The sequence below is a fragment of the Alligator mississippiensis genome, chromosome 2, assembly GCF_030867095.1.
Source record: "Alligator mississippiensis isolate rAllMis1 chromosome 2, rAllMis1, whole genome shotgun sequence".
In the NCBI taxonomy this organism is placed as follows: Eukaryota; Metazoa; Chordata; order Crocodylia; family Alligatoridae; genus Alligator; species Alligator mississippiensis.
In genome coordinates this window covers 121,089,545-121,104,019 of record NC_081825.1, presented here as the reverse complement: position 1 = coordinate 121,104,019, position 14,475 = coordinate 121,089,545, and the positions used below count along the sequence as shown (strand labels likewise).

The window sequence follows — 14,475 nt, the reverse complement described above, 5'->3', positions numbered from 1 at the left end:
GAACCACTATTCTACCCTGTCCAAGTACTTTGTCATAATTCATTATTTGTTCAACTAGGTATTTACAAGCAGACTTGGAGGCTTTTGACATTAGGGAACTAAAATCCAAGTTTGATGTGATTCTGTTGGAACCTCCATTGGAAGAATATTACAGAGAGACTGGCATCACAGCCAATGAAAAATGCTGGACTTGGGATGATGTAAGCTTTTTTTGTTCTCCATGCTGTTCCAAAAGTCTTTGTAAACATCTGTATAAAATAGAAGTTCACCCAGATCAGTTTAGGTTTGTTAACATAGGATTTTTGCATAGGATTTGTTCAAAAAGTTACACCTCTTAAAACTAAGATCTTAATCCACATGTATTTAAGTAACTCTCAAAACACTTCTTAAATTGAGCATATGCTATTTTTGCTCCTTTCTGATGCACTAAGAAGGCCTCAGAGATGTTTTTAAAAATGAGTAAATAAAACCAATCTATGTTTTCTCTGATTGTTTTTAATGTTTTGAAAAATCAGGAGCATTATGTTTGATGTTGTGTGGTTTCGTTGGAGGACTGACTGAGCAGGCTCTGAAAGCATATTATGATAACTAGTTCCTGAACTGGAAGGTTAAGGCAGTGTTCAGTCCTCCTTTCTCTGAAAGAATTGTTAGGTACTAGAGTTGAACAAGAGTAAGCAAAAAGCAACCATAATTCACCTTAATCCTCAGATATCTGACAGTCAAGTTCCCTTAGTTCTGGAATTGCTGTTTCTTGAATTATGGGGGGGTCACTTTATACATCATTGGCATTTTTGAAAGAGTCAAAATCAGAGTTCCCAATATCTTAAAAGATGTGGGGTGGAGGTACCAGGATAGAGTTATATTCTAGAAAACAAGCATACGGCCCCCCCCCCTTTTTTTTTCTCTTTTCACTACTTTTTTATTATTAAAATGTGTATACTCTTGATTCAGTTAGCACGAGGAGAAATGTTTGTTTGTTTTTTTAATTAAACATATAACACACTTCTAAGAAGTCTTTTCATAAGCAGAAGAAAACCACATTGTTGCAATCTTAAACAGCTCTAAACCCATAATTTCTCATGATTATCCCATCTGTCATTCATCCTCCCCAAGAAGAAAAAGCCTGGAAAGCCAGAATTGGGCATAGCAACCCAGTTCTCTCAGGTGCAGTGTGTTGAGTGCTGTTCAAAACAGTGACAGTTGACAATGCCAGCCATGTTGCTTGGAGTGATTTTTAGAACTGAATCCAAAGAGCAAGATCTTTCTTCATTAGCTGAGCATTTTTGCCTTTAGTCCATGGAAACAGAGTTAGAAAGATAAGAGTTTCTGTCAAGTAAAAAAAACCCAGTTATTCCACGAACCATTAGATTTAGACATCAGGAAAATACAGAGTTTGCAGATACTTGTCTTTTAAAATGGAAAGAAATGGATTTGTTAATGAATGGAAATGGGTTTGTTAATGAATGGAAATGGAAATGGGTTTGTTAATGAATGGAATCATTCTAAATAGGAGATAAAGCTAGGAAAAATATCCACGTTCTTTGTCATGATTTAAGAACAAGCCTATGGCTCCTATTCATAAAACTCTCAAGTGTGTAAGTGTGTAAGTTTGGTTGAGATGCATACACATGATGAAAAAACATGGATGCCACTGGTAACCCAAACTCTCATTTCTCTCTAGCATATGGGTTTGGAAACAGTGACACCATACCTGTGATGTAAGCTTATGGAAAACTTTCACATTACAATTCCAGCAAGACATGTTGAAGCACTGAGGAAGTGTACAAGGGAAGAGACTTAAGTGTCACTATTGTATCTTGCAGCCATTTCTGTTGCATCATTATTTTTTCACAATGGCAGTGAATGAGTCTTGATTTGATGCGTTAGCAAGTTATAGATGAATCTTTTCAACTTGTAATGAGTAACAGATGCATGCATCTGAAGTTATTGTACCCTAAATGTTGTTCATCACTTTTTGAGCCTCCATTCTGACACGCTTATTTTCTCTAGAGCTGGAAATGGAAGTATTTTAAAGTAATAGGTATCAGACTAGTTTTAGATAAGCATTTAAAGAAAAACAGATGCCCTGCACTTATACTGCTAAGGAGACGACACTAAGATGAATACATATATTCAGGAAAACTGTATTGGTTATAAATGCATTTGGATTCAATGTTAGATTTGGTTTCACTCGCTTCAAATTGAATAATTATCATTGTGGCCAATAACTGTATATATTTCCAAAATGGCAGTGCATTATTTTTAATTGAAACCAGTTTTCTACTTCCATTTTTTAAATATTCTGAATGCCTCATAAGGTACAGCAAGAGAGAAGAGTGCCAGAACACTTAGGATGGTACCATGTGGGTACTGGTGAATTCATTTTTTTTTAATAAACTTATTGGACAATGGATTTAAAGTGACAGCAGTAAAGGAAATGAGACTAGACGAACATCTTTAATTAATGTGTATTCTTAAAGTTTCCATAGCAATGCAAAACATGGGAAATGTTCTTCCTGCTAGAATCTGCAACCACGTGAAATATATTAAATACTTAATTTGGAAAACATTAAATGCTTCATTGTAGATTATGAAACTGGAAATTGAAGAGATTGCAGCCCCAAGATCATTTGTCTTTCTATGGTGTGGCTCAGGAGAGGGCCTGGATCTTGGCAGAGTGGTGAGAATGTTTTAATTTACAATTTTTTCTCAGCCTAGATTAACACCTGATGCTACAGTGGCACTTTTTGCTGCATAGACTCCTCAGCTTGAAATGTTGAGGGGCATTTAATTTTGTGTTGGGAGGTACGAGTGCTCAAACTAATTCATCATTAACTCTTTAGACACTGCTATTTTCCGGATGAGCAGCTGGGAATGTCTGAGGATCTGTAGTCTCTAAAGAGATACATTACAGTTTTGTTTCTAACTTACAGTTCCATTGGAAGCAGGGTGCCTTATTTGTGATGATCGCATTACTCTTTTAACTAAACAAATCATGGCTGAATATGTGCTTTTTGGTGCAGGCTTTCAAGATGGTGCCAGTCTTATATAAGTTATGAGAAACTCTGGTACATGTAACACTTTTATTTTTGTAAATTACATCAATATAAATAAGCTGTCATTTGATTTGTTTGGCTGCAACAAGTTACAGAACATAACTTTGTATGCAGTATCTTGTATATTATTAGTAGGTACTTACAGACGTGAACCCCCCTCAGTGCTTTACTTGCAGCTTAGTGCATCCCCACATCAAACGCAGCACATGCCCAGAAGAGTAATTGTGTCAGTTTGACCCGACTTGCTCAGCATTTGTATAGCTTGTGCGTTCCCACCACATTTTGAAATAAACTCTCAAATTACAATTTGCGGGGCTTTTTGGTGCTTTTATCGAATAGCTGATTGAATCAGCTATTAGGTAAAAGTGCCAAAAAGCTCTGCAGAAGTGTGCAAGCTATATAGATGCTGGGAAGCCAGGTCAAACTGATGCAATTCCTCTTCCAGTATAGTGTGGGATTTTTTTATTTTGAGGGGGGGGGTGGGCGCAGGGTTCCATGTCTGTCAGTACCCAGTGTGCCTAAGTCTAGGCACACTGATTTATCAAGTCAAAACTATTATTATTTTTAATAGAACTTTTATTATTGTTCTCTCGCCACAGTTTTAAAATGTTTGTCCTTTGTTCTGATGATTTGTGCTTGTTGCTTAGATTTGGGTTTCAATAAGAGTCTCCAGTAATTTCTGCTTATGTGGTAGCATTTTTTTCTCAGTTTGTGCAGACTGTCTTGTTAAGGACATTTTGCATTTGAGTAAAGGGTGGTTAAAGCCAATAATGTTTTTGTTATATAGTTGGGTTTTTTTCTAACACAGTCTGCCTGAATAAATGTTTGATGTCTTTGGAGCAGAATTGCCTTAGTCAAACAGTTTTCCACAAAGGTGATAATCAGAGTCCTGTGATTTCCCCCCCCCCCCCCCCCCCCCCCCCCCACAATTTTATTCCATCAAAAACTAGAGATTAAATTCATACACTTCCTTTCCCCCAAATTTTTACTTAACTTTCTTAACAGCTGTAATTATTGTAACTGTTCAGGACTTGTTCACTGTTTTTTTTGTAAAAATCCCATTTGTAAATCAACTTTACCTGTAGTAGGAGCAATGGGGGCTTTAATGTAGATGGCCATATGGTAACTTCTGGTATTTTTACCCTCTTGTAAAAATACCCTCTTTTTTTACCCTCTTAAATTTTACCCTCTTGTAAAAATACCGCCTGGTCTGAATAAACTTGGATATTATGATAAAAACTCTGGTGTCCAGCTGTACCAGCGAGGGTGATGATTCCAGAAGAGACCAATTTCTAGAAAACTGTGATGTATGCAGAGACGGATAATATGAACACAAATTGTATCTTGAGTGTTTATTAAAAAATGTGGCTATAACATGAACACAGAGAAAACCCTCATGTTTCATGTGTTCGTAACTGATTCTGCTTCAGACGAGCCTATTGCATATTACAGTTTTAAACCTAAGCTGCTATTTCAGTGTTTGATGTAATATAACTATCTTTTATTTTTGTGTTTATTTGAAACGTAGTGTCTACGCAAGTGGGGTTACAGACGATGTGAAGATATCTGCTGGATAAAAACTAATAAAAACAACCCTGGGAAGACTAAAACGCTGGACCCTAAAGCTGTGTTCCAAAGAACAAAGGTATGGCTTGACCTCAGCTGATCTAAACAAACTCCAGAGGCTCCACTGTAATCGATAGTTTGCGTAACTTCAACCCAGGGTTTTTATATTTTTTCTAATTTCTCTGTATAGATGGAATTATGTGGAAAAGTATTTGGCAGAATGGTTGATGAATTTCTCACCAATTCTAGACTCTACTCAAGTTGATTAAACATAGAAGTATCATCTGCATCTATTGCATCATGAAGTTCTTTTCTAACCTTCTCAATGGTCTTATTTAGTCAAGTCTCATTGAAATGCAGATAGCTGGGGAAGAGAGGGTTCATGGAAATTCTTTCCCACTCGATCAGCCTGAGGGGTAATGATGGAAGCTGGCTCAAATGTTTTATTGTTTTCATTGTGCCTACCTGTTACTAGAGCTGAAGTTGATTGTTTTTGACTCCTAGGTTGTCAAATATTACAAACCCACTATTGATATGTAAATCAAAGATGTTTGAGCAAAAGCTGGCTGAGCAAAAGCTCTGGAAAAACAGGCTGGGATTTAGTTCCCATACTGGATTAGATTTATTTCATATTGAAGAACACTAGTTGCTTTAAATGAGAACTGAAATATTTGTTTTTGTTCAAAGAGCAGCTTTGGACTTTTTAAATTCTTTAAAGTTAGGTTCTACTGTCAAAATAAGTTTTGCTTTTAACAGTTTAAAGTTGTGAAATATATATTTTCTGTGAAGGAAGAACATTCTGAATATAGTTCTAAATATACTTTTCTCAGTAAAGTTGCTGTTGCTAAACACATTTATACGTTCTTTTATTTATTTTTAAAAATAATTTTTAAGACAAGATTTTATTGTTAAGACAATGCTTTCTTAAATCACCATCTCCCATGCATGGCATGCAAGTATGGAAAATTTTGGTTCAAACTAGCTAGATTTTTCTTTCTACCTTTCCTCATTTAGCACAGACCTATCATCAAAAAATAATTTGGAGAGCTCGGGTGTGTGGCCAGAGTTGCAGAAGTGAGTTAATTGGTAGTATTAGGAACTGTGTTGGGTTACACTGCTTAATGTAATTATTGGGACAACTCTGTATTGGTGAATATAGAAAATTGTTGCCTTATAACTATTTAAACTTTCGCTAGCCTCAACACCTATTTCCTGTGCATAAATCCATTAAGCAGAAGCTGTGATCACTCATTAGCCCTAGTCTGCTATTATAGTTGAGCTCCATTTTCCCTTCAGTTCACAGACAGGCTTGGCTGGGGATAGCATCAGTGGCATGCAGATTTCTGTTTCCAGCATCTGCTCCCTGCCTGGCTCACTTATCCGTGTCTTCCTCTGACTATAAGCAGACATTGGAAGCAGCAATCTGCACGCTGCTGCTGAGCTGGGCTCCCTGCACAGCTGTTTCCCACAGCTCCCAGCTGGAGCACTCAGATTCCCAGTTGATACAGGCCCAGGGGGAGCCCCTGTGCTGCCACTCCCTTTCTCTCTCACTTGCTGTCTCCAGTATTTGAGGTATAGGAAGTTCTGATTTAGAGGCTATATCTGTAACTTCCATGCTCACTAGTCCCTTTCCTCCAAGAATTTGTCTGGTCCCTTTTTGAATCTGGCTAAACTGTCAACTTCCACAGCATCTGGTGGCAGTGAGTTCCACACACTAATTACATGCTGTGTGAAAAAGAACTTCCTTTTTTTAGTTTTAAACTTACTACTTGATAGTTTCATTTTCTGACCCTAGTTCTTGTGAGAGAGAGTAAATAATAAATCCTTATTTAATCATTTCTCTTTGCCATTTAGTCTTTCGTAAACATTTATCATGTCCCCCCTCAAGCATTTATTTTCTAAACTGAATAAGCCTAGCCTCTTTAGTGTCTCCTCATAAACAGTCCCCTCCATACCACTGATCATCCTTGCTGCCCTTCTCTGTACCTTCTCTAGTTCTTCTATATCCTTTATGAGGTGTGGGGGCCAGAACTGGGCACAGTATTCAAGGTGTGGACGCACCATGGACTTATAAAGGAGCATAATAATGCTATTGGTTTTATTTACAATCCCCTTCTTAATAATTCTTAGTGTTTTGTTTGCCTTTCTGACAGCTGCTGAAGTGATGTTTTTTAGTGAGCTCTCCACAGTGACTCCCAGATCTCTTCCCTCTGTGGTAACTAATGTAGAGTAACTAAATCCTTGGATGATGGTGTCGCTGTGGACATAGTCTTCCTAGACTTTAAGAAGGCCTTTGACACTGTCTCTCACCCCATCCTCATCAATAAATTAAGCGACTGTGGCATTGATGCCTGCACAGTTGGATGGGTAAAAAATTGGCTGATGGGGCACACCCAGAGAGTAGTGGTGGACGGGTTGTACTCAACCTGGCGAGATGTGAGCAGTGGGGTACCCCAGGGTTCGGTCCTTGGGCCCGCACTGTTTAACATCTTCATCAGTGACTTGGACGACGGGGTGGAAGGCACGCTGTCCAAGGTTGCTGATGACACTAAGATGTGGGGCGAGGTGGACACACTTGAAGGGAGAGAGAGGCTGCAACTAGATTTAGACAGACTACAAAAGTGGGCAGACAAGAATAGGGTGGGGTTCAACATAGACAAATGCAGGGTGCTGCACCTTGGGAGAAGGAATCCACAGCATACATACAGGCTGGGGAGTTCCCCTCTTGAAAGCACAGAGGTGGAAAGGGATCTCGGAGTCATTATTGACTCGAAGATGAACATGAGCCGCCAATGCCAGACTGCAGCCAGCAAGGCCAGCCATACCTTGTCATGCATCCAAAGGTGCATCTCAGGCCGGTCCAGAGAGGTGATGCTCCCCTTCTATGTGACTTTGGTCAGGCCGCAGTTGGAGTACTGCGTCCAGTACTGGGCACCGCACTTCAAAAGGGATGTGGCCAGCCTGGAGAGGGTTCAGAGGATGGCCACCCACTTGGTGAGAGGGCAGCAGGACAGGCCCTACGAGGAGAGACTGAGGGACCTGAACCTGTTCAGCCTCAGCAAGAGGAGGCTGAAGGGGGACCTGGTGGCTGCCTACAAGCTCATCAGGGGGGATCAACAGCAAATAGGCAGAGCTCTTTTCTCCCCAGCACCACCTGGGGTGACGAGGAACAATGGTCATAAGCTGATGGAGAATAGGTTTAGGTTAGAGCTCAGAAGGCAATATTTTACAGTTAGGGTGGCCAAAATCTGGAACCAACTTCACAGGGAAGTGGTCCTCGCCCCTACCTTGGGCAAATTCAAGAGGAGGTTGGATGATCACCTGTGTGGGGTCTTGTGAACCCAGCATTCATTCCTGCCTGTGGCAGAGGGTCAGGCTAGATGATCTGTTCAGGTCCCTCCTGACACTAGCTGATATAAAACTATCATAGTGTAGGCACAGTTGAGGTTATTTTTGTCCATTTCATCACTGCACTTATCTACATCTACTTTCATCTGCCATTTAGTTGCCTATTTGCTCAGTTGTGCCAGATCCCTCTGTAGTTCCTCACAGTCTGCCTTAGTCTTACTACTTTGCATAATGTTGTGTCATCATCAAATCTGGCCACCTTGCTACTCACCCCTTTTTCCAGATTACTTATGGATATGAACAACACTGGTCCCAACACAGAACCCCACTGTCTACTTCTTTCCATCCTGAAAACTGGCTATATATATTCACTCTTTGCTTTTTATCTTTGAGCCAATTTCTAATCCATAAGTGGATGTTCCCTATAATGTTGTGCCTATTTAATTTAGTTTAGAGCTTCTGATGGGGAACCTTGTCAAAGGTTTTTTGAAGTCCAAATATACTATGTCAGCTGGTTCATCTGATCCACCTGCATATTGACACCCTTAAAGAACTCTAGTTAGGTTGGTAAGACACGATTTCCTTCTGACAAGCCATTTTGATTAGTTCCCCAGCAAGTCATGTTCATCCATGTGCTGAGCTGTTCTTTTATTATTGTTTTCCAGTACCAGTTTTCCAGGAACAGAAGTTAGGCTCACTGGCCTGTAGGTCCCTACGTCCCCTTTTTTTAAATATGGAGTCACAATGGCAACCCTCCAGTCTTCTAGTACCAAGGCTATTTTTAGTGATAAGTGGCATACTACAGTTTGGAGTTCAGCAATTTCCAATCTAAGCTCCTTCAGGACTCTAGGGCAAACACCCTCAGGTCCCGGTGATTTGGTACTGTTTAGTTTATCAATTTCCTGTACAACCTCATCTATTGAAACTTTATTTTGTGTCAGCTACTGAGTTGTCCCTAGAGAGGAGTGGATCTGGTGACGGAATTTCTCTAAAATCTTCCACAGTGAAGACAGAATGCATTTAGTTTCTTGGCAATGGCCCTGTTATCCTTTAGCATCCTTTTTATACTCTGATCACCCAAAGGGCACAGCTGACTCCCTGGCAGTTCTTTGGCTTTTAATGTACTTAAAGAAATCTTTACTGTTAGTTTTGTGTCCCTACCAAGTTTCTCCTCAAATTCTCTCTTTGCTTGTCTTATTACAGTTTTACATTTGATTTGCCAGTGTGTATGTTCTTTTTTGTTTTCTCCATTAGGATTTGACTTCCACTTTTTGAAAGAAGCTTTTTTTTTCTGCAAATTACCTCTTCAACTCTGCCATTTAAGCCACGTTAGGCTTCTTTTGGTTTCTTTCTGTTTTCTTGATTTGCGGTATGCCTTTGCTTTGTGCCTCCAATGTGATGTTCTTAAGCAGTTCTCATGCTGCCTGCAAGTTCCTCACCTCTTTAGAGGCTCCTTTTAACCTCTGTCTAACTAGCTTCCTCATTTTGGTGGTCGTCTTTTTTAAGGTTAAAGGCTATTGTTGTAGATTTTTTTGTCTCCCCTCCTACATCGGGGTCAAACCCGATTGCATTGCAGTCACTATTGCCCAGTGGCTCAGTAACACTTCCCCTTGGCACCAAATTCTTGTAAGTTGCAGGACTAACTGCTCCAGGAAGCAGTCTTTTATAACATCAGAAAATTCAGTGTCTGCATCCTGGTCTGATGTTAGATTGACCCAGTTGATTTGTGCATAGTTCAAGTCCCCAGTGCATGGCAGGAGTAGGTCAGGAGCAGCTCTGAGGCACCCTCTTCACCCACATTAGCTGAGGTTAGCAAATGGAGGGGCAGGGAGAGGGGGGCAAAGATAGGGTTCTGGCCAACTATTCCACATGCCACTTGCCTCCCCACCACCTCTCTCTCTCTGCTGCTTCCTCATTTGCCTCTGCTTTCCCCACATCAGCAGCAAGGGGGGCATATTTAAGGCAACCCTCCAATAATTAGATTCTGTATGTGGAATTTTCCATGTATGAAATCTAATTATTAGGGGGTTGTCTTGAATTTGAGAGTTGTCTTTGTTTTGGGTGAATATGGTATATGCACATGTGCATTTCTTGCTTAATTCTTATTTTACAAGCTGTTCATAAGAATAGGCAATTAAAGCATTAATGTCATAAGATTTATTTAGGCTTTATAGACCTGTTATAGGAAGAGTGGTAGGTTGTTTGGGTGCTAATATTTAAAGCTTTTCCTACTTGCTGATGCCTAAGGCCCCCTAACATGTTACATTTAAGATGCAATATGCAGATTAATTGCAGCTTGAATAGTAACCAGCCACATGTGCACCCCAAATCAAGGCATGTAATGCAGCAAATGAACCACTAAGTTATTCCACATTCCATATAATGGGGAATAACTTTATGGCTTGTTTGTATCATGCTGTAAACTAAACCTGTGGCTGGGACCTGTCAAAACTCCACTTGTCGCCCAGCTGGGCTGCACATGGTGTTTATACAGCTTCCAGTACACAGGGAGCTATAAAACCATGTGTACCACTAAGCTGATTTTGACACATCCTGGTGCATGGGAAGGCCAGCATTAGGCTGCTGCAGCCTGGCATTGGGCTCCCCATACACTGGGAGCTGCAAAAACCCCATGTGCCACCCAGCACCGTGGCATACATGGTTTTATAGTGCCTGGTACATGGGGAAACAGGCATTGGGGTTCTGCTTCCAGTCTCCCTGTCTATAAAGAGCCATAAAACTACATGTGCCATGCTGCTGGTCAGTGCACAAGGTTTATACAGCTCCCAGGGTACAGAGAGCTTGACATTGAGCTGCAGCAGCCCAGTGCCAGCCTCCCCATGCATCAGAACCTGTCAAAGCTATATGTGCTGCTCAGCTGGATGGCAAACGTGGTTTTATAGCTCTTGGTGTAGGAGGAGCCTAGTACTGGGGGACTGGAAGCAGAACCCCAATGCCTGTTTCCCCATGTACCAGGCACTATAAAACCATGTATGCCACGGTGCTGGGTGGCACATGGGGTTTTTGCAGCTCCCAGTGTATGGGGAGCCCAATGACAGGCTGCAACAGCCTAATGCTGGCCTTCCCATGCACCAGGATATGTCAAAATCAGCTGAGTGGTACACATGGTTTTATAGCTCCCTGTGCACTGGAAGCTGTATAAACACCATGTGCAGCCCAGCTGGGCGGCAAGTGGAGTTTTGACAGGTCCCAGCCACAGGTTTAGTTTACAGCATGATACAAACAAGCCATAAAGTTATTCCCCATTATATGGAATGTGGAATAACTTAGTGGTTCATTTGCTGCATTACATGCCTTGATTTGGGGTGCACATGTGGCTGGTTACTATTCAAGCTGCAATTAATCTGCATATTGCATCTTAAATGTAACATGTTAGGGGGCCTTAGGCATCAGCAAGTAGGAAAAGCTTTAAATATTAGCACCCAAACAACCTACCACTCTTCCTATAACAGGTCTGTAAAGCCTAAATAAATCTTATGACATTAATGCTTTAATTGCCTATTCTTATGAACAGCTTGTAAAATAAGAATTAAGCAAGAAATGCACATGTGCATATACCATATTCACCCAAAACAAAGACAACTCTCAAATTCAAGACAACGTGCCAAGCTGGTAGTCAGATGGGACCAGGGACCAGTTTGGTTTCTGGCCCCAGTTAACAATCCGCTGATTGGTTTCATCTTGTTGGTGTAGGGGGAGCCCAGGCGTGTAGCCTGGCAGAATGCATGATCATTAGAATTGTGGGTTAGATTCCATCACATCTGTTGTGAATGTGTCAAGGGCCCAAGTCACATATATGCAACAAAACTATCAGAATTGATAATGTAACAAGAAAAAACAGGATAACTGCAGCCAGCTTTATTCTGATCATTCAGATTGCCAGGTGGATCTTCTCTGACCATTTTGAAGAAGAGCATGTTTCCTGATTATTGTCCAGTATCAAATGTCCAGAATTTAAAAATAAAAGGCTAAGCTTTCTGTTGACTGAAATTTTACTCTCATAACTGCAAAATAGTACCCTGGGATGTTTAGAAGCCATATTCCCCATACTTCTTTAATTTTAGTTTTTGGCAGATGATAGTGTTAAAACACAGGTTTGCCACTCCCAGCTTCATTGGTGATTTGCCTTGTGGTCATCTTTGCACTCTCATTCTACTAAACTAGGGATCAGAGAAGCCTAAAAGTAAGGTGCTTCTCAGTAAGTTCAGTATAGGTCACTTTGTGTTTTTACTTTTGATATTTGTTCCCTAACTCTAAAATTTCTGCCAAAAATCTGGAACTGATTATATACTCTTGTCTGCTATTTTTGAGAACCATCTGGTGGTGCTTAGTAAATCAGTGGTTTATGGTCTGAGGAAAATTGCTCATTTGAGTTTAGTACTCCCAAAAACAAAACTCTGAGATTAGTATGTACAGTATAGCCCTTATTTCATCTCGTATCAATTATGACGATTCTCCATTCATATATCCTTTGTTAGTCACTTTCATCAATCTATTATGTTATGAAGAAAGAAAGACATAGTGCAAGATACAGTTAATTCAACAAGCTTTAAACTGTTTTTTTTTATTTGAGCTACACTAGTCATTTAGCACTGATTTTGTTTTTAGTGCATCATGGTAACTTCCAGCATGAAATTGGGAGATGGAGACCAGTTTGCATATTATAAAAATGCTCTGTAAATGACTGACTTTTCTCCCTCTTGCATAGTTTGACTATGTTTACAGCAGTAGAAAAGAATAATTTGGAAGCTTGCTTTTACAAGCTACACTAACATGATTTCTTAATGTTTGTGGCAAACAATACGGAAAATAACTTGCTGCTTTCTCAGTTAGCACCATTTAGAGTACCAGTTTGTGCTCCTTAAATCAGGGGTGGACAATTAATTTGGGCAGAGGGCCACTTACTGAGTTTTGGCAAGCCATCGAGGGCCACATGACAGGCAGCCAGGGGCAGATAAATATTAATTTTCTAAAATTTTTAGGGGCCCTGTGGCAGGCCGCATCTGGCTTGTGGGCTGCATTTTGCCCACCCCTGCCTTAGATGAATTCAAGAAGCCATCTCTGCAGATTCATAGTTTCACCTTAGATCCCTTTTGTATTAGAATCATACAGAAATAAGGTTGGAAATGACTTCACAAGGTCTAGACAAGTGGTGCTCAACCTACAGCCTGCTGGTCGGATCTGACCTGCGAAATAGTCATTTAGCCCACAGAGCTTCTCATGGGTCCATAAATTTGACAGTGGGAGAGTGGTGACAGCATTAATTGCTGTTGTGGAGTAGTGAATGCAGCCATCAATCCCCCGCTGCTCCTCTTTTTATGAAGAATTCTTGTCCTGAGCCCTTGGCTTGAATTGTACTATGTCTTAGTCAGTTGATGCCCTCAGTTTTTTGCACTGTAGTGGTATATCTCTGCAATATCTCCACTTATGTATGAGTGCAAAATGTGTTTCACTGCATGACACACCAGTTGCTTATATTGTAACCAGTTCCCATTATCACTATATTGGTTAAGTGCATAAATTGCTTAACTGCATATTATCTTTCAGTCTTGCTGCCTACTTGGTACTGTATTTCATAGTGTTGAGTTTTGAAGCCCAATTTTTAACTCTTAAAATTCAACCTCATCTTATATACTGTATCACTGTCCCCTGTGAACAGTGCTGGGCTCAGCCCTCAGCTGGTGTGACCCAGGCAGCACTGCTCACAAGGGATGGGGCCACATCAGCCAAGTGCCAAGCCTGGCCCTATGTGCTGTGACTGGCACTGCCAAGCACTGAGCCCAGCCCCAGCCCCTGCGAGTGCCGCTGGGCTTGGTGCTTGGCAGTGCCACTTGAAATGGATGGGGCTAGGCTCGGCACTCAGCTGGTGCAGCCCAGGCAGCGCCACTCACAGGAGACAGAGCCGGTCTTGGCACTTGGCTGGTGTGGCCCTCTCTCATGTGAACGGTGCTGAGTTCAGCGTTCAGCTGGCATGGCCCAGGCAGCACTGCTCGTAGGGGATGGGGCCATACCAGCTAAGCGCTGATGCCAGCTCTTGCCCTGTCCCCCACAAGCAGCACTGCAGCACATGTCCACCCCCTAGGTATCCAGCCTGCAGTGAGAGCACACAGGAGTGTATTTCGGATCAAAAAGTTAGGTTGACTTATATGCTGGATCTACGAAATTCCTAACTTTTTGGATCAGAAAAATGGGGTTGACTTCTACTCTGCATCAACCTATACACCATGAAATATGGTAACTTAATTGTGCTGTAGTTAACTGCAGTTTAACTGTAACTGAATCCGTCCACTTTGTAGTTACATTAACTGCTCCAGAAAGAGTCAAGGGGAAGCAGCTGTCAGAAGGCTGCTTGCTATTAGATGCCTTGAAAATGAGGAGAGCTTGAAAAATGAGTAGTCATTTTGAGGGCTGTGAATACCACAGCACTGACACATCTGTGCACTTAAGGAACATTGTTTTACAGCGCTGTGTTTACAGCTCCAAA

General features: G+C 41.1%; 1 protein-coding gene across 2 annotated transcripts in view; it reads left to right on the top strand.

Moving 5' to 3' along the window:
• Positions 1-14,475, top strand: part of METTL14 (methyltransferase 14, N6-adenosine-methyltransferase subunit) — a 66,943-nt gene that overhangs the window by 19,228 nt on the left and 33,240 nt on the right. For both annotated transcript variants that reach the window (XM_059722097.1, XM_006259659.4), the window contains exons 7-9: positions 59-200; positions 2,588-2,680; positions 4,585-4,701. In XM_059722097.1, coding sequence (XP_059578080.1) covers positions 59-200; positions 2,588-2,680; positions 4,585-4,701 — 352 coding nt within the window. The remainder of the gene's footprint in view (positions 1-58; positions 201-2,587; positions 2,681-4,584; positions 4,702-14,475) is intronic.